The sequence below is a fragment of the Salvelinus alpinus genome, chromosome 8, assembly GCF_045679555.1.
Source record: "Salvelinus alpinus chromosome 8, SLU_Salpinus.1, whole genome shotgun sequence".
NCBI classification, from domain to species: Eukaryota; Metazoa; Chordata; class Actinopteri; order Salmoniformes; family Salmonidae; genus Salvelinus; species Salvelinus alpinus.
The window spans coordinates 56,726,821-56,750,418 of record NC_092093.1 but is presented as its reverse complement, the minus strand read 5'-3'; the positions used below and the strand labels follow the sequence as shown (position 1 = coordinate 56,750,418).

General features: G+C 39.9%; 2 protein-coding genes across 6 annotated transcripts; both read left to right on the top strand.

Moving 5' to 3' along the window:
- The first annotated feature begins 1,205 nt into the window (after window positions 1–1,205).
- Window positions 1,206–5,807, top strand: LOC139583319 (myelin-associated glycoprotein-like). Of its 2 annotated transcripts, XM_071414269.1 has the most exons (8): window positions 1,206–1,341; window positions 1,990–2,064; window positions 2,389–2,775; window positions 2,901–3,206; window positions 3,335–3,598; window positions 4,323–4,407; window positions 4,521–4,578; window positions 4,934–5,807. In XM_071414269.1, exons 2-8 carry the CDS (start codon window positions 2,016–2,018, stop codon window positions 5,189–5,191), a joined length of 1,407 nt encoding a protein of 468 aa, XP_071270370.1. In that variant the 5' UTR covers window positions 1,206–1,341; window positions 1,990–2,015; the 3' UTR covers window positions 5,192–5,807. The 2 variants fall into 2 exon arrangements, with proteins under 2 accessions (XP_071270370.1, XP_071270371.1); XM_071414270.1 differs by lacking the exons at window positions 1,206–1,341; window positions 1,990–2,064 and adding an exon at window positions 1,818–1,931.
- Window positions 5,808–12,345: 6,538 nt separating this feature from the next.
- On the top strand, window positions 12,346–18,926 carry LOC139583318 (myelin-associated glycoprotein-like). 4 transcript variants are annotated; one of them, XM_071414267.1, is made up of 8 exons: window positions 12,346–12,405; window positions 12,636–12,710; window positions 16,081–16,260; window positions 16,595–16,900; window positions 17,037–17,303; window positions 17,787–17,880; window positions 17,987–18,047; window positions 18,208–18,926. In XM_071414267.1, the coding sequence occupies exons 2-8, from the start codon at window positions 12,662–12,664 to the stop codon at window positions 18,493–18,495; spliced, it is 1,245 nt and encodes a 414-aa protein (XP_071270368.1). In that variant the 5' UTR covers window positions 12,346–12,405; window positions 12,636–12,661; the 3' UTR covers window positions 18,496–18,926. The 4 variants fall into 4 exon arrangements, with proteins under 4 accessions (XP_071270368.1, XP_071270366.1, XP_071270369.1 ...); XM_071414265.1 differs by having other exon boundaries at window positions 16,081–16,467; XM_071414268.1 differs by lacking the exon at window positions 17,787–17,880 and having other exon boundaries at window positions 16,081–16,467.
- Window positions 18,927–23,598: the final 4,672 nt, after the last annotated feature.

Genomic DNA, 23,598 nt, shown 5'->3' with positions numbered 1-23,598 from the left:
CCAAAGGACAGATTTCCACCAGTCTCATGTCCATTACTTGTGTTTCTTGGCCCAAGCAAGTCTTCCTATTGATGTCCTTTAGTTGTGTGGTTTCTTTGCAGCAATTCGACCATGAAGGCCTGATTCACACAGTCTCCTCTGAAAGGTTGATGTTGAGATGTGTCTGTTACTTGAACTCTGTGAAGAATTTATTTGGTCTGCCATTTCTGAGGCTGGTAACTCTAATGAACGTATCCTCTACAGCAGAGGTAACTCTGGGTCTTCCTTTTCTGTGGCGGTCCTCATGAGTGCCAGTTTCATCATAGGGCTTGATGGTTTTTGCGACTGCACTTGAAGAGGTCAGCTCAAATAAGCTGAGAAGTTACAATCAATCATTACTTTAAGACATGAAGGTCAGTCAATGCGGAAAATGTCAAGAAAGTTCTTGTTCAAAGTTCTTGACATTTTCCGCATTGACTGACCTTCATGTCTTAAAGTAATGATTGATTGTAACTTCTCAGCTTATTTGAGCTGATCTTGCCATAATATGGGCTCCCGAGTGGTGCAGTGGTCTTAGGCACTGCATCTCAGAGCAAGAGGTGTCACTACAGTCCCTGGTTTGATTCCAGGCTTTATCACGTCCGGCTGTGGGAGTCTCATAGGGCGGCGCACAATTGGCCCAGCTTTGGCCGGGGTAGGTAGTCATTGTAAATAATAGTTTGTTCTTAACTGACTTGCCTAGTTTAAATAAAGGTTCAATTTAAAATTGAAATTAAATTAAAATGTTGGACTTGGTCTTTTACCAAATAGGGCTATCGTCTGTATACCATCCCTACCTTGTCACAACACAACTGATTGGTTGAAACGCATTAAGAAGGAAAGAAATTCCACAAATTAACTTTTAACAAGGCACACCTGTTAATTGAAATGCATTCCAGGTGACTACCTCATGAAGCCTTGCACCAAGCGTGTGCAAGGCTGTCATCAAGGCAAAAGTTGGCTAATTTGAAGAATCTCAAATATAAAATATATTTTGATTTGTTTAACACTTTTTTTGGTTACTACATGATTCCATATGTGTTATTTCATCATTGTAATGTCTTCACTATTATTCTACAATGTAGACAATAGTAAAAGGGTTAACCTTTGAGTAGGTGTGTCCAAACTTTTGACTGGTACTGTATATAATTAGAAAATTATACTACTTGCTTTTGAAAATGCAAATTATTTTATACACTTATTAGGAATAGGAAGTACATCACGTGCCGTTGTCCAACTTGAATTGCAACACTTCAGTTTGTCAGAACTCACTATGGGTATGATATCATCTACTTTTCTGTGATCGGTTTTCAAGATTGTAAGGTAAGTGTCGACTTCTTCACTATCTTTTCATTTTAATGTTAAGACTCACTGAAATGTTATTATTGGTGATGATTTGAAATGTTCAAAGTGCTGCTGTTGGTTCATGTTATAGCTTCACAACTGAAAGCCATACACTGCGTTTGGAAAGTATTCAGACCCCTTCCCTTTTCCACATTTTGCTACTTTAGTCTTATTGTAAAATGCATTAAATAATTTTCCCTTATCAATCCACACACAAAACACACATTTCTAAAAAACGTTTTTTGTTATTATGGGGTATTGTGTGTAGATTGAGGGAAGAAAACAATTTCATCCATTTTAGAACAACGTAACAGTAAGGGGGAATGTTAGTTGACAAAAGGCTTTTTTAAGGTCGGGCTGTGAAAGGGGGGGTGCTGTGGGATTATTTAAGATGCCCTGAAGAGGTAGGGTTTCTGATGTTTTCGCTAGATGGGCAGGTAGCTTCAGGGGGAAGCTGGTTCCAACATTGGGGTGCCAGGACAGAAAAGAGCTTGGACAGGCTGAGAGGGAGCTGCCCTCCTGTAGGGGTGGGAGAATGGAGTGCTCGGGTGTTGGGTTTGAGCCTGAAGGTAAGGAGGGGCAGTGTGTTGTGAGTTACTAAATGTGTGTATGTTTGTACTGTTTCAGGTTATCTGTAGTGTGCGAGTTCTCACATGACTTGTCCTGAGAACATGTTGTTTCTCATTGTCCTCTTTATGTCAGGTGAGTCTTCCACACAACAACAACTAGTTATGAATCAGACAGAGGAATAAGCACAAGTGATGATATTTCATGGTATGAGCTATATTCCCATCTGTCTCAATGTATAGAAAAGTGTACAGTTGACTCCTGATAAGTATAGTTTAATAGTCTGGATTCAAACATTCTGTGCTCCAGATATGTGCATGATCCAGTTTAGGGAATGGAGTCGTGACATCAGGAATCACCTGTACATTGAAATGAGCTCATCTTTTTTGCTGCAGAAGGAGAGAGTGACTGTACTGAAAAGATCACATAACCTCCCTGATGTTGTCCTTCATGTTGCAGGTGTTTTGGCCTGTTTTGGTCAACGAGGTTTGATCGCCACAATGCCAGATAGACTGGATGGACTGACTGGCTCCTGTGTGCAAATCCCATGTTCATTTGATATTCCTGACCAAAATAAGTATACATTTAACAGCGCAATACAAACCTCTGGAGTGTGGATTAAAAAATCACCACAGTTTGGTGGGAGTCCGGACAATGTGATATTTAACAGTAGTGAGACGGTCAACAGATATCAAGGGAAGATAACTGGAAACATGTCCCAGAAGAACTGCACCACAGTCCTCTTCAATGTTGCCACCAATTACAATAATAAATACTTCTTCAGGATTGAGAGTCAACCATTCCGTGCAACAGATCCCAATGAGTCTGTTGATATAGTTGTCAGAGGTAAACAATTTATCTTTTAACCAACTATTTTCCCCAGTTCATATTCCTTGCATCAAAGATAAGAGTAGAACAAGTGGATAGTTTAACTATTAGTGTAAAATATCTTTATCTACAATGTATTACAGATTTGCCATCCAGTCCCATTATTACTGTCTCAAGTGAGGTGAAGGAAGGGACCCCTGTCAGTTTGAACTGCTCTGCTGTCGCCCCCTGTCCTGAACACCCCCCTGAGCTGACATGGACTCTCCCAACACAGTTCACACCTGAGAACCAACTGCAGGAGAATCCAGACCAAACCAAATCAGTTCTCTCCACGGTGACCTTCACTCCATCATACCTTCATCATGAGAAGAACATCACTTGTACTGCAGTCTACCCAGTAGGGTCAAACAACAAGACAGCTGAACATAACATGATGCTTAATGTTTCATGTAAGATTTAATCACAGGTTCCTGTAGAATAGATCATTCTATCATGTTTTCACTGATGATTGTAATAGTGGTTTTGATGAGACTATTCAATATACCAGATACATTCTAAATGAACCCCTCTCCCTCAGTCTCTCCTAAGGACACCTCGGCCTCCATCAGTCCAGCTGATCCAGTATCAGTGGGCAGCTGTGTTAATCTGACCTGCAGCAGTACAGCCAACCCTCCTGTGACAAACTTCACCTGGTTCCAGATCAGTGGGGATAAAAGAACACAGGTAGCATCTGGACTGAGTTACTCCCTTAATGTGACTGTTGATGGAGGACTGTACTTCTGTGAAGCAAGAAATAGTCACGGCTGTGGCAAGTCAAAGGAAGTGCAGCTGGCTATTAAAGGTAAAACGGGCCCATCGGGCATAATCGTAGGTTAGATACTCACTATATATTCAAAAGTATGTGGACACCCATTCAAACGCGTGGATTCAGCTATTAAAGCCCCACATGTTGCTGACAGGTGTTTAAAATCGAGCACACAGCCATGCAATCTCCGTAGACAAACATTGGAAGTAGAATGGCAACATTCACTACCGAGTTCCAAACTGCCTTTGGAAGCAACTGCAGCACAAGAACTTTGTTGAGGGCTTCATGAAATGGGTTTCCATGGCCGAGCAGCCGCACACAAGCCTAAGATCACTATGTGCAATGCCAAGAATCAGCTGCAGTGGTGTAAAGCTCACTGCCATTGGACTCTGGAGAAGTGGAAATCCGTTCTCTGGCGTGTTGAATATACGATTCACCATCTGGCAGTCCGGCGGACGAATCTGGGTTTTGACGGATTCCAGGAGAACACTACCTGCCCCAATGCATAGTGCCAACTGTAAAGTTTGGTGGATGAGGAATAATGGTCTGGGGCTGTTTTTCATGGTTTGGGCTAGGCCCCTTAGTTCCAGTGAAGGGAATTCTTAACGCTACAGCATTCAATGACATTCTATATTCTATATTAATGCCCATGATTTTGGAATGAGATGTTCGACGAGCAGATGTCCACATACTTTTGGTCATGTAGTGTACTTTAGAGATCTTTTTGTGAGAAATGACCATAATATGTTTGTATTTTCAGAGCCAAAAACCTCAATGGTTGTTGGGGTTGCAGCAGGAACTCTGGGGGCCTTTTTGTTCATCAGCCTGATCAGTGTTTTTGGATGGTAAAAATTATTCCTGGCACCAACGCAAAACTATTTTATTTCTGCTGTGTTTGTGCTTTTGCATATGAAAACCCTCTCAGTGCATTCAGAAGGCCTTTCTAAATGTCTTCCAGGAGGAGAAACTCGAGGCTCCACGATGGACTTGAAAGGACAGACAATCCACAGGGACAGGTGGGAATAAGGCTCAACTTTCAAACCATCTACAAAGTGTATCTAAGGAAGTACTGAATTAATACAGAAACTATTTAAAGCCATGAGGTTAACATCATTTCAGAGGAAGTTTAGGGGGAGATGACCACACCGATAGCAATGCCACATCCTGTAAGAACATGGAATGATAACATAATAGCTGTTGGACTTTGACAGTGTTTACTGGCAAAATGTAACTCTTTACATCTGTCAGTTGAATTGACATTTTCATTGACATCCACTCAGTATGTGTTGGGTAACCTGCTGACCTTAGAGTTTTACACATGACTGAGCTTAGAGCTTTACACCTGTTCCTCTCTCTGTGTTCTCTCCACAGAACTCCCCGGTTGGGACAGTGTGTGCTAACCAGGCCACAGCCGGAGAGGAACCAGAGGAACCTGCAGAAGACCAGCCTGAAGAGATCCAATACGGTGACATAGACTTCTCCAAACTACGGCCCAAAGAGACCCCAGCTGCAGCCCAGGACAGTGTCCAGGGACAGGAGAGTGAGTACGCTGAAGTCAATGTGACCGGGAGAGGGGACAAGGTACAACACCTTAACAACCTAGATGGACTTTATGCACAAGTGAATTAAAGAGGTGAATGTTAATTATTTTGCCAATGGGTATTAAGTGTTTTTATGTACAGTATTGTCATTGTGTATCTGTTTTCTATTGGTACTTTATTTACATTTATAATTATGTGCTCTTTGATTATCTGCATATTTGTAGAATTTGCTGGGATGAAAAGTGTTTAACTGTTACTATAGTGGTGATATGATGATGTAGGCTACTCTTTATTTTAGACCATTTATTTTGAGTGTTGAGTTCACAGAGCATCTGTTTAATGGGTTCCAGTATAGAGGAACTGCTGAGTTCAACTAGCCTACTGAAGGCAGTTTAAGTCCATATAAAGTCAATGATGACTGAGGAGAGAAGACACAGTTAGTTGGAGAGACAGTGGTCTGATACAAGACAGGAAGTTGGTGCAGTAAGTCTACATGATGGCAGACTGGTGTTAACATCTACTAGTCACTGTTTCTCTTAATATTTTGTGCAGGTCCCAGAATAACAATATCATCTATTTTCAGTTTATATCTATTTAGAAGTTATTGTGTCAGTTTTTATATTGAGTGTTAAATCAAAGAAACAATTGAGGCTGAATTTAAGGTTGTTTATTAATTGCCTTGTAATTAAAACCGTTACATTCAATTTCCATGAAATCTTTTGGTCTTTTTGGTCCAACATTTAACATATCTCATTAAAATGGATTAAATTGAGATTTTGTGTCACTGTTCTACACACAATGTGGAATTATGTTTTTAGACATAAAAATGAAAAGCTGAAAGTCAATATGTATTCAACACCTTTTCTATGGCAAGCCTAAATAAGTTCAGGAGTAAAGATTTCCTTAACTAGTCACATGAGCTGCATGGATTCACTTTCTGTGCAATACTAGTATTTAACATGATTTTTAAATGACTACCTCATCTCTGTACCCCACACATACAATTTTCTGTAAGGTCCCTCAGTCAAGCAGCAACTTTCAAACAGATATAAACAGCTTTTCCATTGCCTCACAAAGAAGGGCATCTGTTGGTAGATGGGTAAAAAGAAAATAAATCTGACATTGAATATCCCTTTGAGCGTAGTGAGTTTATTAATTACACTTTGGATGGTTTATCAATACACCCAATCACTACAAAGATACAGGCGTCCTTCCTAACTCAGTCCCCGGAGGGGAAAGAAACCGCTCAGGGATTTCACTCACAGGACATTAGTGGCACCTTAATTGGGGAGAAAGGCTCGTGGTAATGGCTGGAGCAGAACAGGTGGAATGGTACCAAATACATCCAACACGTTTTCCATGTGTTTGATTCCATTCCATTTGCTCTGTTCCAGACATTATTATGAGTTGTCTTCCTCTCAGCACCCTCCACTGATTTCAACATAAGGCCAGTGGTGACTTCAAAACCGTTACAGAGTTTAATGGCTGTGATTGGAGAAAATTGAGGATGGATCAACAACACGTTACTTACTCCATATTGCAAATCTAAATGACAGAGTGAAGAGAAGGAAACATGTACAGAATAAAAATATTCCAAAACATGGTTTCTGTTTGCAATAAGGCACTAAAGTAAAACTGCAAAACATTTGGCCAAGAAATTCACTCTTTGTCCAACACAACATATCGTTGAGTACCACTGTAAATATTTTCAAGCATGGTGATGGCTGCAATATGTTATGGGTATGCTTGTCATCAAGTTTTTTAGGATAAAAATAAATGGAATAGAGCTAAGCAAAAGCAAAACTCTAGAGAAAAACCTGGTTTAGTCTTTTCAAAAGACACTGGGACACAAATTCACCTTTCAGAAGGACAATAACCTAAAACAAAATGCCAAATATACACCAGTTGCTTACTATGACAACATTGAATGTTCCTGAGTGGCCTAATTACAGTTTGATCGGCTTGAAAATCTATGACAAGACTTGAAAAAGGCTGTCTAGCAATGATCAACAACCAATTTGAAAGAGCTTGAAGAATTTTTAAAAGAATAATGTGGAAATATTGTTCATTTCAGATGTGCAAAGCTCTTATTGACTTACCAAGATGGACTCACAGCTGTTTTTTATTTATTTTTATTTCACCTTTATTTAACCAGGTAGGCAAGTTGAGAACAAGTTCTCATTTACAACTGCGACCTGGCCAAGATAAAGCAAAGCAGTGCGACACAAACAACACAGAGTTACACATGGAATAAACAAACATTCACTCAATATTACAATAGAAAAAGTCTGTATACAGTGTGTGCAAATGAGGTAGGATAAGAGAGGTAATGCAATAAATAGGCCATAGTGGTGAAATAATTACAATATTGCAATTAAACACTGGGGTGATAGATGTGCAGAAGATGAGTGTGCAAGTAGAGATACTGGGGTGCAAAGGAGCAAAATAAATAACAGTATGGGGATGAGGTAATTGGATGGGCTATTTACAGATGGGCTATGTACAGGTGCAGTGATCTGTGAACTGCTCTGACAGCTGGTGCTTAAAGTTAGTGAGGGAGATATGATTCTCCAGCTTCAGTGATTTTTGCAGTTCGTTCCATTCATTGGCAGCAGAGAACTGGAAGGAGAGGCGGCCAAAGGAAGAATTGGCTTTGGGGGTGACCAGTGAGATATACCTGCTGGAGCGCGTGCTACGGGTGGGTGCTGCTATGGTGACCAGTGAGCTGAGATAAGGCGGGGCTTTACCTTGCAGAAACTTGTAGATGACCTGTAGCCAGTGGGTTTGGCGACGAGTATGAAGCGAGGGCCAGCCAACTGGAGCATACAGGTCGCAATGGTGAGTGGTATATGGGGCTTTGGTGACAAAACGGATGCCACTGTGATAGACTGCATCCAATTTGTGGGATAGAGTATGGAAGGTATTTTATCAATGACATCGACGAAGTCGAGGATCAGTAGGATGGTCAGTTTTACAAGGGTATGTTAGGCAGCATGAGTGAAGGATGCTTTGTTGCGAAATAGGAAGCCGATTCTAGATTTAAGTTTGGATTGGAGATGTTTAATGTGAGTCTGGAAGGAGAGTTTACAGTCTAACCAGACACCTAGGTATTTGTAGTTGTCCACATATTCTAGGTCAGAACCGTCCAGAGTAGTGATGCTGGTTAGAGTTGCCCTGCCCTATACAAAACACTCACAAAATTTGAGTTTGCTATTCACAAGAAGAATTGCCTGATGTGAACCGTACCTCGAAAAAAAGAGATCACAGAAGACCTAAGATTAAGAATTGTTCACTTGCATAAATCTGGAAAGGGTTACAAAAGTATCTCTAAAAGCCTTGAAGTTCAATAGTCCACGGTAAGACAAATTGTCTATAAATGGAGAAAGTTCAGCAATGTTGCTACTCTCCCTAGGACTGGCCTTCCTGCAAAGATGACTGCAAGAGCACAGCGCAGAATGCTCAGTGAGGTTAAGAAGAATCCTAGTGTCAGCTAAAGACTTACAGCAATCTCTGGAACATGCTAACATCTCTGTTGACGAGTCAACGATATGTAAAACACTGAACAAAAATGGTGTTCATGGGAGGACACCACAGAAGAAGCCACTGCTGTCCAAAAAATACATTGCTGCATGTCTAAAGTTCGCAAAAGGGCACCTGGATGTTTCACAGCGCTACTAGCAAAATATTCTGTGGACAGATTAAACTAAAGTTGAGTTGTTTGGAAGGAACACACAACACTATGTGTGGAGAAAAAAAGGCACAGCACACAAACATAAAAGCCTCATCCCAACTGTAAAGTATGGTGGAGGGAGCATCATGGTTTGGGTCTGCTTTGCTTCCACAGGGCCTGGACAGCTTGCTATCGTTGATGGAAAAATTAATTCCCAAGTTTATCAAGACTTTTTGCAGCAGAATGTAAGGCTATCTGTCTGCCAATTGAAGGTCAACAGAAGTTGAGTGATGCAACAGGACAACAACCCAAAACACAGAAGTAAATCAACAACAGAATGGCTTCAACAAAAGAAAATACGCCTTCTGGAGTGACCCAGTCAGAGTCCTGACCTCAACCCGATTCCGATGCAGTGGCATGACCTCAAGAGATCAGTTCACTCCAGCCATCACAAGAATATTGCTGAACTGAAACAGTTCAGTACTACAGAAAACATTTGGTTGAGGTTATTGCTTCCAAAGGAGGGTAAACCACTTATAAAATCCAAAGGTTCACATGCTTTTCCCACCCTGCACTGTGAATGTTTACTCGTGTTTTCAATAATAGACGTGAAAACGTATAATTGTTTGTGTGTTGTTAGTTTAAGCAGACTGTGTTTGTCTGTTGTTGTGACTTAGATGAAGATCAGATCAAATTGTATGACCAATTTAAGCAGGTAATTCCAAAGGGTTCACATACTTTTTCTTGCCACTGTAAGCTCAGGGTAACAAATGCTGTCTTCCAACCCTAGTTAGGAGAGCATTTTCCTTAACCATATCCCTTTTAACTAACCTATTTTTATTTATTTTATTTAACCTTTATATAACTAGGCAAGTCAGTTAAGAACAAATTCTTATTTACAACGACGGTCTCCCCGGCCAACCCTGGACAACATTGGGTCAATTTTGCGCCTCCCTATGGGACTCCCAATCACAGTCAGATGTGATGCAGCCTGGATTCAAACCAGGTACTGTAGTGAATCCTCTAGCACTGAGATGCAGTGTCTTAGACCCCTGCACCACTCAGGAGCCCTAAACATTAACCTCAGTCTCAAAAATTGCTACATTAAAAAGTCAATTCCGTATCAAAGTGGAGTGAAAAGAGTGTCTCTGTGGCTTCCAGCCCACCAGGCTCTTCTTGGCAAATAGACTTCAAAGAGGAAGTTGGTGTAGGAGAAGTTGAGTGGTGTGTCAGAATCAGTCAGATACAATTACAGTTACTCTGTTTCATACCAAGTCTGTTTTTCATGTTGAAACATAATGTGACAACCATATGTTTTGTATCAAACTCGAATTTAACCAATGTAACTCTTGAATAAATGAATAGTGGATTTTGGTTCATGATTTAACTATATGTTTAAATCCCACACACATTCCCATTCAGGCTGGGAGATAGAGGAGAGGGAGATGCTTATAATGCCGAAAGTTTCATTTGTTTAATTTGTATTTAATGTGTTATTTTGCAGTAACTTTTATTGTAATTAAGAATAGAATATATTTCTAAATTCATTATTGTGGAAGCTACCATGATTATGGTCCTGGATGAATTGTGAAACATTATGAGTGAGAAATATCATATATCACCCCCCCCCCCCAAATGCTAACTTCCTCTGTCATTGCCAAGGTGAGAGGTTAGCATGTCCTGGGGGTGTGATATTTGTGCGTCTGTGAACAAAAGAGAAGAGAAGTCGTTGATAAGGTCAATCATGAATCAATCAGGTTTAATACAAGTTGCAACAGGGAGACAACATCCAGCATAGAAGCAGAGACAATGTCTGATTGGCCTCTTGGAGACAGACCCTTTATTTCCTAATCAGACCAACAATTGTTCTGTAAACACCATCCTCTTGAAGACAGATCCTTTATATCCTAATCAGACCAACAAATGATCTGTAAACACCAGCCTGAGAGGCTTGTAGGAAGTCAAAACCAAAGGCAGTGGCTTTGTTAACTACTACAGAATCAGTATTTCACAGAATACAATAACAATCAGCGTGTCCTCGGTCCTTGTACTTCCAGTCTGTCATCAATCACTATCAACAGTTATGAGTTTAATCCATAACATACAGCATTGAGTCTAGTGACCATCAACCCAAGTGTTACAAACAGCACACTGGAAATCATGTTACAGAAAGGTCAAATATATAAATATGCTGAACATTATATGAAATCACTCTAAACTGAATCTGAACTTAACTCATCTTAAATATCCCATTACATGTCTATTTTTCATGTGTGTATTGTTGGGAGCTATTTTGTGTCCGTTTTTATTTTGAGTGTTGTTCAAGAGACACAAATGAGGCTGCATTTGAGGTTGTTCATTAATTGCACTGTAATAAAAACCCACCTGCTGGGTAAAGTACGTCCTCAGCTCCTGGGTCTCCTTCTCCCAGAAGGCCTTGTGCAGGTCGAACAGGGTTTAGAATAGAAGGGATACAGCTTTTTGTCAAAATGAACTTTTCCTAGCAAATGTAGGAGAACTTGTGCAGCAAGTTGGGAGAATTAACGTAGCAGGTTAGGATAATTGATTAAGGTACGAAAAAGGGTTAGGGTTAGCTAAAATAAAACAAAATCAACTTTAAGAATGTCAATTTGACAAAAGCTGTGTCCCATCTATACATGACCGTCGAAGAGGTACACCTTGCCCTTCAGGTCGATGGCTCCCTCCTGTGGCTCCCAGCCCACCATGCTCTTCTTGGCAGATAGAAGTGACGTAATGAAAGAGGAAGTGGGTGCAGGAGAAATGGAGGAGTGTGTGATAATCCATAAACTACAATTACAGTCACTCTGTTTCTGACAAAGTCTGTTTTTCGTGTTGAAAGATAATGTGAGTTCCGGGTATCTTTTACTGAACTCAAATTTAACTAAGCAAGTTGGATGGAAGCAAGTTGGATGGATTTTGGTTCATGATTTAGCTACATTTTTTTAAATCCTGGGAGATAGAGGAGAGGGAGATGGTTATATTGCTTAAAGTTTCCGTTGTTGTATCAAGGGTGGACTTGATTATTTGGGGGCCTGTAACAAAATGCTGTTAAGGGGTCCCCTTCCCCATAAAAGGTTTATTTACCCCCCACCCCCACACATACATTAACTGCAATGAATATTATTATCCCACAATGAAAATATATTGTGTATACGTGTCCATTTCGGGCAGTAATGAAATGTATAGGCCACAAAAAGCTGTTGAGTCAGTGGCTGACCCACACAATGTGTTAAGAATCAGTTAGTGGACAGCTGGGCTCCATTTCATTTGAAACTGGTGAAACATGACTAAGGCCACCTCTGCAATGTTTCAAGTGACTGAAACTAATTGTTCTGGAGTAGAAGGTTCAGTAGAAAATGACCGTGTTCTTAGAACTTATATTTGAATACAGTGTTTTCACAACTGATAATTAAACCCAGCACATAGACTATTCAACATCCTGTTAAATAAATACTGTAGTATTCTTTAAAAATCATTTCTCATACAGTTATTAGGAAGTACGTCACTGATGAGATGTGAGATGAGTCACATGAATTTCAGTACATTACTTTGTCAGACCTCACTATGGGTGTGACAGTCTCTCCTGTAGACAGTTTACATTATCGTCTAAGGCAAGTATCGACTTCTTCGCTATATCTTCTGTTAATTTGAATGTTAAAAATAATTTAAAGGAAATTAATTATGAGTAAAGAGATTTAATATGTTCTAAAGTACTGCTGTTTGTTCATGTATTATCTTCACAACTGAAGGACATAGTGTATTTGATATGGAGATGGTTCAATGCAATGTGTTGTGTGAGTTAAGCTACTCTACCAGTAAGTGTATGTTTGTACTGTTTCAGGTGATCAGTAGTGTGTGAGTTCTCACATGGCTTGTCCTGAGAACATGTTTTTTCTCATTGGTCTCTTTATGTCAGGTGAGTCTTCCACACAACAACAACTAGTTATGAATCAGACATAAAGGAATAACCACAAGTCATTATATTTCATGGGATGTGCTGTATAACTGTGTAGAAAAGTCTACAGTTAATTCCTGATTTGTGTAACTTCATAGACGATATTTAAACTTCTGTGAAAAGGTTTTAGCATATTTTTGATACTGAATGTTATCAGATATTCAATCAAAAGCTGATATTAAATAAATGGAACCTGAGTGAACAAATAACACAACAATGACATACTTATTTCATTTATTTCATAAACAAAGTTGTGCAACACCCAATGCCCCTGTGTGAAAAAGTAATTGCCCCCTTATACTCAATAACTGGTTTTGCCTCCTTCAGCTGAAATGACTCCAACCATACACTTCCTGTAGTTGTTGATCAGTCTCTCACGTTGCTGTGGAGGAATTTTGGCCCACTTTCCCATGCGAACTGATGTAACTCAGTGACATTTTTTGGTTTTCAATCATGAACTGCACATTTCAAGTCCTGCCACAATATCTCAGTTTGGATTAGGTCTTGACTTTGAATAGGCCATTCTAAATCTTTACATTTTTAGTTTTTTTATCAATTTTCATGTAGATTGAGTGTTTTGAAATGGTTGCACAACCAGTTATTGAGAGTAAGGGGGCAATTACTTTTTCACACAGTGGAATTGGTTAATGCATAACTTTGTTAATGATATAAATTAATAACTAAAACTATTTGTTTGTTATTTGGTAACTCATGTTCCCTTTATCTAATAGAGGTTCTGGTTGAAGATCTGATAACATTCAGTATTAAAAAAAAGCAAAAATAGAGAACCGGAAAGGGGGTAAATACTGTTTCATGTCACTGTATGTGCATGTGAAAACGACGTCAGTGTGCAGCTAACAGTATAGCTTCCACCACTGTCCCTGTCACCATACCGGGCTCAAACTAGTGGTCCTCTGCTCACAAACACATGTCACCTCACTCCTTGACAACATACCGACCAATTGAAAAATCACCTGTACATAGAAATAAGTTCATATTATTATTATTGAGAGAGACTGTACCAATGATGTGTATAAACCCTGGATCGCTGATGCTATGTAACGGCCAATGAGAGACTTTAAATCCACCGGTCTCTATATATGGTACTCCCCAGAAGAAGCAGTCCTCCATATGAATTAATGGAATTCTACAGTATTTCAATAAAATGTTTCCAGGACAAATTACATGTATTTAAGTATTATGTTGTAGATGGGACAGAAAAGTTAGTACTCTATAAATACAATACTTTAATATCTTTACATGTTTTTTATTTTATTTGTTATGTTCAGGTCATATAAAAAGCATGAGCTGGAGCACACTCAGAGAAAATGACTTATTTTAGAGGTGCTGACTAACGGTGAACACACTGTAAGCTATAAAAACAAAGAGAGTTGCACACTCTATATATATAATCTCCCAGTAATTTATTGGGGAAAACACCAATGTTTCGGCATCACTGTGCCTTCTTCAGGGTAAAGCCATGAATGCTTGAACCAGGTTATGTAGACAAACAGTGCAATTAGTGCAACCAATGACAATAGTGGTTGTGTGTGTCATAATTATGAGGTAAATTTGAATGAATTGAGTGAAACTGTTGAAAGACAATAGTTTACAGCATATTGGATATATTAGCCTATTGTTTTCATTAACATTAGCATAAGATTAGCATCAACATAAATTATTGTTTAATTTAATTTCACATATATTTAATTGTTTCCATTTTCATTAAATGTTGATCAAATGTAATCTTTTGGTTCATCCATAATGTAAGGATCATCAACAGGGGGAACATATTGGTTCTACGCTGATAAGATGTAGAAAGAATATATTAATTTACAAGACTTTTCCATAAAAATAATTGTTCATAAGAAGGGCCTGAGATCAAAGTCAATATTCTGACCACTAGGGGTCAATGTTTTTCAATAGGAAATCCAGTCGTCCTCCCTCTGTAGTAGTAGGATCTCCATGTTACCTCCTCTCCTTGGTAGAGCAACATGCTCAATACCTGTGTATTTGAGGGAGGAGATGGGATCAACCTGTGTTGCTTCAACAAAGTGAGCTGCTATTGGATAGTCAGTGTTCTTACACCTGATTGAGCTGCGGTGTTCAGCTCTGCATTGTTTTAATTGTCTTTTCGTTTGTCCTACATTGGCTTTTCCACATGAACATGTGATGAGATAGATCACTACCTTTATCTTGCAAGAGATGATACCCCTAACAGGGATTTTTCCACCTGTATGTGGGTGTCTGAAGAAGGATGTTTTTGTAGTGCTATTGCACTGTGAGCGTGAGCCACATTTGTAGTTCCCATTTGGAATGGGTGTCAAGAGTGTCTGAGTGGGCTCAGGGGGCAGGTCAGATCTCACTAAGCTATCCCCAATATTGCGAACATGCTTATAGACCACCAGTGGGGTTTCCTTGAAGAGGTGTGAATCTGATATCTGATTGCAGAATATGCCAGTGCTTTTTCAGGATTGCTTTCATTTTCTCTGAACACGTGGTGTACTTCGTGTAAAAGACTGTTGCGTTGTTTCACTTCTTTGGTTTAGTTTTTAGAAAACCCTCTCTTGGTTTTTGAGATATTTTCGTCATTGCAGCATCAAGACTTTTTTCCTTGTAGCCTCTGATTTTGAATTTATTTTGAATTCTCTTAGCATTGCTGTCAAAATCTGACTGTTGGCAACAGATTCTTATAACCCTGCATAACGGGCTATATGGTAGACCATTCCTGAGGGGAAGGGGATGCATAATATCCGCACATAGCAGGGTATTGCGGTCTGTTGGCTGTGTGTACAAGTCTGTATGTAAAACATCATTCTCTTTGATGATCCTTAAGTCCAGGTAGTTTATTTTTCTCTCATCAGTCTGCATGGTGAATTTGAGATATTCAGAGCTCTCGTTTAGCAGAGTTTGGAATTCATTTAGTTCCTGCTGACTTCCTTCCCAGAGCACAAAGACATCATCTATGTATCTCTTCCATAAGAGGATTTTAGATAGTAGGGGGTGTGTCTCTGTTTTGTAAATGAGTGGTTCCTCAAATTGTTCCACATGCAGGTTCACATAGTTGGGGTCAAAGGGGGAGGCCATGGCTACACCCCGAATTTGAAGGAAAAACTCTTTGCATTAAGGTGTCTGTAATAGAATATACTTGTCAAAATGGATGTAGACATTAATAAATGCATTTCCAACATATTTTTTTACAATGGAGGAGGAGATGGATGTGCAATTGCTTCCAATCAGCATTCCCTACAGTCATCTAGGGTTAATACATATCATTGGACTGAACTGAAAATATATCAGAACCTCCCTGATGTTGTCTTTTATGTTGCAGGTGTTTTGGCCTGTTTTGGTCAACGAGATTTGTTCGCCACAATGCCAGATGGACTGGATGGACTGACTGGCTCCTGTATGCAAATCCCATGTTCATTTGATATTCCTGACCAAAATAAGTATAAATTTAACAGCGCAATACCAACCTCTGGAGTGTGGATTAAAGAAAACCCAGACTTTGGTGAGCTTCCGGACAATGTGATATTTAACAGTAGTGAGACGGTCAACAGATATCAAGGGAAGATAACTGGAAACATGTCCCAGAAGAACTGCACCACAGTCTTCTTCAATGTAACCACCAGTTACACTAATAAATTCTTCTTTAGGATTGAGAATCAACCATTCCGTAAAACAGACACTGAAAAGTCTGTTGATATAGTTGTCAGGGGTAAGAGACAATTTAACTTTTAACCAACTATTTTTCCAGTTTAGATTCCTTGCATCAAAGATAAGAGTAGAACAAGTGGACAGTTTAACTATTAGTGTAAAATATATTTATCTACAATGTATTACAGATTTGCCTTCCAGTCCCATCATTACTGTCTCAGGTGAGGTGAAGGAAGGGACCCCTGTCAGTTTGAACTGCTCTGCTGTCGCTCCCTGTCCCGAACACCCCCCTGAGCTGACATGGACTCTCCCAACACAGTTCACACCTAAGAACCAACTGCAGGAGAATCCAGACCAAACCAAATCAGTTCTCTCCACGGTGACCTTCACTCCATCATACCTTCATCATGAGAAGAACATCACTTGTACTGCAGTCTACCCAGTAGGGGCAAGCAACAAGACAGCTGAACATAACATGATGCTTCACGTTTCATGTAAGATTTAGTCACCGGTTCCTGTAGAATAGATCATTCTATCATGTTTTCACTGATGATTGTAATAGAGTGGTTTTGATGGGACTATTCAATATACCATTTCCAGATACATTCTAAATGAACCCCTCTCCCTCAGTCTCACCTAAGGACACCTCGGCCTCCATCAGTCCAGCTGATCCAGTATTAGTGGGCAGCTGTGTTATTCTGACCTGCAGCAGTACAGCCAACCCTCCTGTGACATCCTTCACCTGGTTCCAGATCTGTGGGGGTAAACCAACACAGGTAGCATCTGGACAGAGCTACTCCCTCAATGTGACTGTTGGTGATGGAGGACTGTACTACTGTGAAGCAAGAAATAGTCACGGCTGTGGGAAGTCAAGGGAAGTGCAGCTGGCTATTAAAGGTAGAAGCATTGGCACATTCAATACGACACAAATGTAAGAATATTATAGATATAGATAGATGTAGAAGAGATATACTTCTACATGCCTGCTATATGTATCTAGGTATGATACGGTTGTAGGATCTTAATTTGATCACTATTTTGTTGCTTAGAAGTTTATTGCATTGTGGGAATCACAGATAAGCTTTGTGATTTACATAAATTCACCAAAAACCTGCACTAAAACGTGGTTAAATTAACAGTATTGCACTTTTCATGTAGCCTTATTTTGTCCAGCTAATAGCCTCACCACCAATGGAACAACATTACGGAGGAAACGTTCAAATCCTTTTGCAGCAGGATTATTTTGCTGTAACAATACTGGCTGAATTAAGATCTTACATCTGTACATCTACAGTATTTGTGTAAATTGTAATGTTAGACAATGTGCAAAATGTTTCCTCTTTTAGGAACAGATGACCATAATATGTGTTTTATTTACAGGGCAAGAAGAGCCTGTTAACCCAAAGATTTATGAGATTGTAGGAAAAACCTTGGGGTTGCTTTTCCTTTTCAGCCTGGTCGTATTCTTTGCATGGTAAAAAGATATTCCCAGCCTCAATTTTAACATATTTATCATGCTGATTGTGCTTTTGTATATGAACACCTAAATGATGTCAAAGACCTTTATTCTTGTCTTCCAGGAGGAGGAGAACATCTAGACTCCCCAGTGGGTTTGACATGACAGACCTTTCACAGGGACAGGTGGGAATGTTAGACTCAACTTTTAAAACCCATCTAGAATGTGTGTTTAAGGAAGAATTGAATGAATACTGTGTTGTGTAACCAACTGTAACTATGAAGTCATTATTCTTCTGAAGTGTCGGTCCTGACAACTGTTCCTTTCTCTGTGTTCTCTCCACAGAACTCCCCGGCTGGGACAGTGTGCTCTAACCAGGCCAGGGTCGGTAGAGGGAACCAGGAACCACCACTTAACAACCTCGATGGTCTTTATGCACAAGTCAATAACAGAGGTGCATTTGAAGTATTTAGCCAATGGGTATTAAGTGTTTTTATGTACAGTATTGTCATTGTGTATTCGTTTTATATTGGTACTTTTGTTACATTTATAATTATGTGCTCTTATCTGCATATTTGTAGAATTTGCTGGGATGAAAAGTGTTTAACTGTTACTGTAGTGGTGATACGATGATGTAGGCTACTCTTTATTTTAGACCATATATTTTGAGTGTTGAGTTCACAGAGCATCTGTTTAATGGGTTCCAGTATAGAGGAACTGCTGAGTTCAACTAGCCTACTGAAGGCAGTTTAAAACCATATAAAGTCAATGATGACTGAGGAGAGAAGACACAGTTAGTTAGAGAGACAGTGGTCTGATACAAGACAGGAAGTTGGTGCAGGAAGTCTACATGATGGCAGAATGGTGTTAACATCTACTAGTTACTGTTTCTCTGCATCTTTTGTGCAGGTCCCAGAATAACAATATCATCTATTTTCAGTTTGTATCTATTTAGAAGTTATTGTGTCAGTTTTTATATTGAGTGTTAAATCAAAGAAACAATTGAGGCTGAATTTAAGGTTGTTTATTAATTATTACACTGTAATAAAAACCTTTACATTAAATTTCCATGAAATCTTTTGGTCTTATTGGTCCAACATTTTACATTCCTCATTAAAATTGATTAGATTGAGATGTTGTGTTACTGGCCTACACACAATTCCTCATAATGTGAATTATGTTTTTAGACAAGAACAAGAAGTATAAAATCAAGAAGTATTTAACCGCTGTCTTATGGTAAGCCTAAATCATTTCATGAGTAAAGATTTTCTTAACATGTCACATAAGAAGTTGCAGGGATTCACTCTGTGTGCAATAATAGTGTTTAACATGATGTTTGAATGACTACCTCATCTCTGTACCCCACACATACAATTATCTGTAAGGTCCCTCAGTCAAGTAGCGAATTTCAAACACAGATTAAACCACAAAGACCAGAGAGCTTTTCCAATACCTCTCAAAGAAGGGCACCTGTTGGTAGATGGGTAAAACAAATTATAATCTGACAATGAATTTCCCTTTGAGCATGGTGAAGTTATTAATTACACTGTGGATTGTTTGTCAATTCACCCATTCACTACAAAACCGCTCAGGGATTTCACCCACAGGAGATTAGTGGCACCTTAATTGGGGAGAACAGGCTCGTGGTAATGGCTGGAGCAGAATAGGTGGAATTGTATCAAATACATCCAACACATTTTCCATGTGTTTGATTCCATTTTCTCCGTTCCAGACATAATTATGAGTTGTCTTCCTCTCAGCAGCCTCCACTGATTTCACCATGACGCCAGTGGTGACTTTAAAACAGTTGCAGTGTTTAACAGCTGTGATTAGAGAAAACTGAGGATCTATCAACAACAGTGTAGTTACTCCACAACACAAACCTAAATGACAAAGTGAGAAGAAAGAAACATGTACAGAATAAACATATTCCAAAACATGCATTCTGTTTGCAATAAGGCACTAAAGTAAATCTGCTAAAAAAATGAGCAAAGAAATTAACTTTATGTCCTGAATACAAAGTGTTATGTTTGGGGCAAATCCAACACATCACATCACTGAGTACCACTCTTCATATTTTCAAGCATGGTGATGGCTGCACCGTGTTATGGGCATGCTATTTAATCCATTTTTAATTCAAGCTGTAAAACAACAGAATGTGGAATAAGTCAAGGGGTACTTTCTGAAGACACTGAGTATACCAAACATTAGGAACACCTTCCTAATTTTGAGTTAAAACCCCTTTTGTCTACAGAACAGCCTCAGTTCATTGGGGCATGGACTCTACAAGGTGTCTAAAGAGTTCCACAGCGATGTTGGCCCATGTTGACTCCAATGCTTCCTGCAGTTGTGTCAAGTTGGATGGATTTCCTTTGGGGGTTGGACCATTCTTGATACACACCGGAAACTGTTTAGAGTGAAAAAACCCAGCAGTATTACAGTTCTTGAAACCAGTGCGCCTGGCACCTACTACCACACCTCGTTCAAAGGCACTTACATTTATTGTCTTGCCCAAACACCCACTAAATTGTTCACATACACAATACACTTCTCAATTTTCTCAAGGCTTAAAAATCCTTCATTAACCTGTCACCTCCACTTCGTCTACACTGATTGAAGTGGATTTAACAAGTGACTACAATAAGGGATCATAGCTTTAACCTGGATTCACATGGTCAGTCTATGTCATGGAAAGCTCAGTAAGATTGGTTCTGTTATATCACCTAATTCCTACTCATAAATCCATTGATAGTGAGTGGTAGCCTAATCTGCATGCAGGCACATCGTTTCATTGTAGTTTCATACATTTTATCCACATATAGGCAAAGCAGTTTCCACAAAACTGAAATGAGCTTGTTAGTCCCTTTTTTGTCAGTCCCACCATATTCTCATCCCCACCATATTGCAGCATCAGTGTAGTGTAGTGTCCAATAGTCAATACCTTCTCTCTTCTCTCTCTGAATCATCTGGTCCCTCCGCCTCTCAATTCCTGACCCTGTCCTCCAGAGCCTTCAGCTCTCCCTCCACCTGTTGGGGGAGGTCGGCTCCCACCTACTGTGTAAAGTACGCCCTCAGCTCCTGGGTATCCTTCTCCCAGAAGGCCTTGGGAAGGTCGAAGAGTGATTTGTCCAAATTTTCTCGCAAGTTTAGGAGAATTAGGCTACAGGTTAGGATAATTAACGTAGCAGGTGATGATAATTAGATCAAGGAATGGAAAAGTGTTAGGATTAGCTCAAATGCTAAAAGAATTTGACGTCAATTTGACAAAGCTTTATCCCATCTAGATTTGACCGTCGTAGAGGGAGTGTGAGGGGTGCGTAACTGGTGGCAGGGAAGTCAGACGCAGGAGAGCAGAACTAGGTAATAGCCGGAGCTGTTTAATTCCAAAACCAACGGCATCAAGAAATAATCAACATGGGTACAAAACCCGACGCGCACCAGTCAACATGTGCACAATCATTACAACAAACAATACCACACAAAGACATGGGGGGGAACAGAGGGTTAAATACACAACACGTAATGAGGGAATGAAAACCAGGTGTGTGGGAAAACAATCCAAAACAAATGGAAAATAAAAAATTGATCGGGGATGGCTAGAAGACCGGTGACGTCGACCGCCGAACACCGCCTGAACAAGGAGAGGAACCGACTTCGGTAGAAGTTGTGACAGGGAGCTCATGTCCATCTTGCCTCCCAGTCCCTGTAGGTCGCGGTCTCCCTCCTGTGGCACTCGGGACATTCTTTTCACGCCACTTCAATAAGAAGTGATTTTGGTAGTAGGTTAACAGCAGGGCTGGACTACAGAACGGCCCCAGATAGCATGTGATAGCAAAATATGTTGAATAGTGGGAAATTAGCTTGAAAACAAACAAAAAAAATTATTAGCTTCATGACAACATGTCGAATAGCATTATAAAACTGTGCACCATGGCAAAATGGGTTGAAATGCTCTCTGCACCATGGCAAAATGGGTTGAAATGCACTCCACACCATGGAAAAATGGGTTGAAATGCCCTCTGTACCATGGCAAAATGGGTTGAAATGCTCTCCACACCATGGCAAAATGGGTTGAAATGCACTCCGCACCGTGGCAAAATGGGTTGAAATGTTCTCCACACCATGGAAAAATGGGTTGAAATGCACTCCGCACCATGGCAAAATGGGTTGAAATGCTCTCCACACCATGGCAAAATGGGTTGAAATGCACTCCGCACCATGGCAAAATGGGTTGAAATTTTCTCCACACCATGGCAAAATGGGTTGAAATTTTCTCCACACCATGGCAAAATGGGTTGAAATGCTCTCTACACCATGGCAAAATGGGTTGAAATGCAATAGGTAAGAGGGGGGGTGTGGGGTCGTCCGACCCTGGTTAGGAGAGCATTTTCACTAAGCGTAACCCATAGCCATAATTCTCCTAACCTGCTGCATAAATTCTGCTAGCCTGATACGAAAAAGTCAAATCTGTATAGAAGTGGTGTGAACATGTGTCATCCAGCCCACCAGGGTTTTCTTGGCAAATACACTTTAAAGAGGAAGTTAAGCAAGAAAATGAAGAAGTTGGTGTAGGAGAAGTTAAGTGGTGTGTGTGAGAATCAGTCAGATACAATTACTCTGTTTCAAACCAAGTCTGTTTTTCATGTTGAAAAAGTTATGTGACAACCCTATGATTTGGCATGGGTCCCAAGATCCTCAAAAGGCTATACAGCTGCACCATCGAGAGCATCTTGACCGGTTGCATCACCGACTGGTATGGCAACTGCTCGGCATCTGACTGTAAGGCGCTACAGAGGGTAATACGTACAGACCAGTACATCACTGGGGCCAAGCAAACTGCCATCCAGGACCTATATACTAGATGGTGTCAAAGGAAAGCCCAGAAAATTGTCAGAGACTCCAGTCACCCAAGTTATAGACAGCAAGCGGTACCGGAGTGCCAAGTATAGGACCAAATTGCTCGTTAACAGCTTCACCCCTAAGCCATAAGACTGCTGAACAATTAATCAAATGGCCAACGGACTATTTACATTTACACCCCCCACCTTCATTTGTTTTGTACACTGCTGCTTCTTGCTGTTTATTATCTATGCATGGTCACTTCACCCCTACCTACATGTACAAATTACCTTGACTAACCTGTACCCCGCACATTGACTCTGTACCTCCATGTATATAGCCTTGTTATTGCACATTTTTTGTTTTTCTTTTTATAATGTTTTACCTTAGTTCATTTAGTAAACATTTTCTTAACTCTTTCTTGAGTTGCACTGTTGGTTAAGGGCTTGTCAGTAAGCATTTCACATTAAGGTCTACACCTGTTGGTTAAGGGCTTGTCAGTAAGCATTTCACGTTAAGGTCTACACTTGTTCTATTCAACGTTTATGATTTAGCTCGATTTATAAAAACATCACACACACATTCCCATTGAAGTCTGGGAGACCACCTGTTGGGGGAGGTCGGCTCCCACCTGCTGGGTAAAATACGCCCTCAGCTCCTGGGTCTCCTTCTCCCAGAAGGCCTTCAGGAAGGTTGAGGGTTTTGTCTAGAAGGGATACAGCTTTTGTCAAAATTTAGTTTTCTAGCAAGTTTTGGGAGAATTTTTGCAGCAGGTTAGGAGAATTAACATAGCAGGTTATGAAAATTAAATTAAAGTACAAAAAAGAGTTAGGATTAGCTAAAATACTGTAATAATTATACTTTTAACATCATTTTGACAAAATCCCATCTAGACTT

Bases quoted from the DNA above. Each gene is read 5' to 3' on its own strand.
- LOC139583319 (XM_071414269.1), top strand. From the start codon at position 2,016: ATGACTTGTCCTGAGAACATGTTGTTTCTCATTGTCCTCTTTATGTCA. The intron at 4,408-4,520 runs GTAAAAATTATT...AATGTCTTCCAG, and splicing joins CTGATCAGTGTTTTTGGATG to GAGGAGAAACTCGAGGCTCC. The intron at 4,579-4,933 runs GTGGGAATAAGG...TTCTCTCCACAG, and splicing joins CAGACAATCCACAGGGACAG to AACTCCCCGGTTGGGACAGT.
- LOC139583318 (XM_071414265.1), top strand. From the start codon at position 12,662: ATGGCTTGTCCTGAGAACATGTTTTTTCTCATTGGTCTCTTTATGTCA. The intron at 17,881-17,986 runs GTAAAAAGATAT...CTTGTCTTCCAG, and splicing joins CTGGTCGTATTCTTTGCATG to GAGGAGGAGAACATCTAGAC. The intron at 18,048-18,207 runs GTGGGAATGTTA...TTCTCTCCACAG, and splicing joins CAGACCTTTCACAGGGACAG to AACTCCCCGGCTGGGACAGT.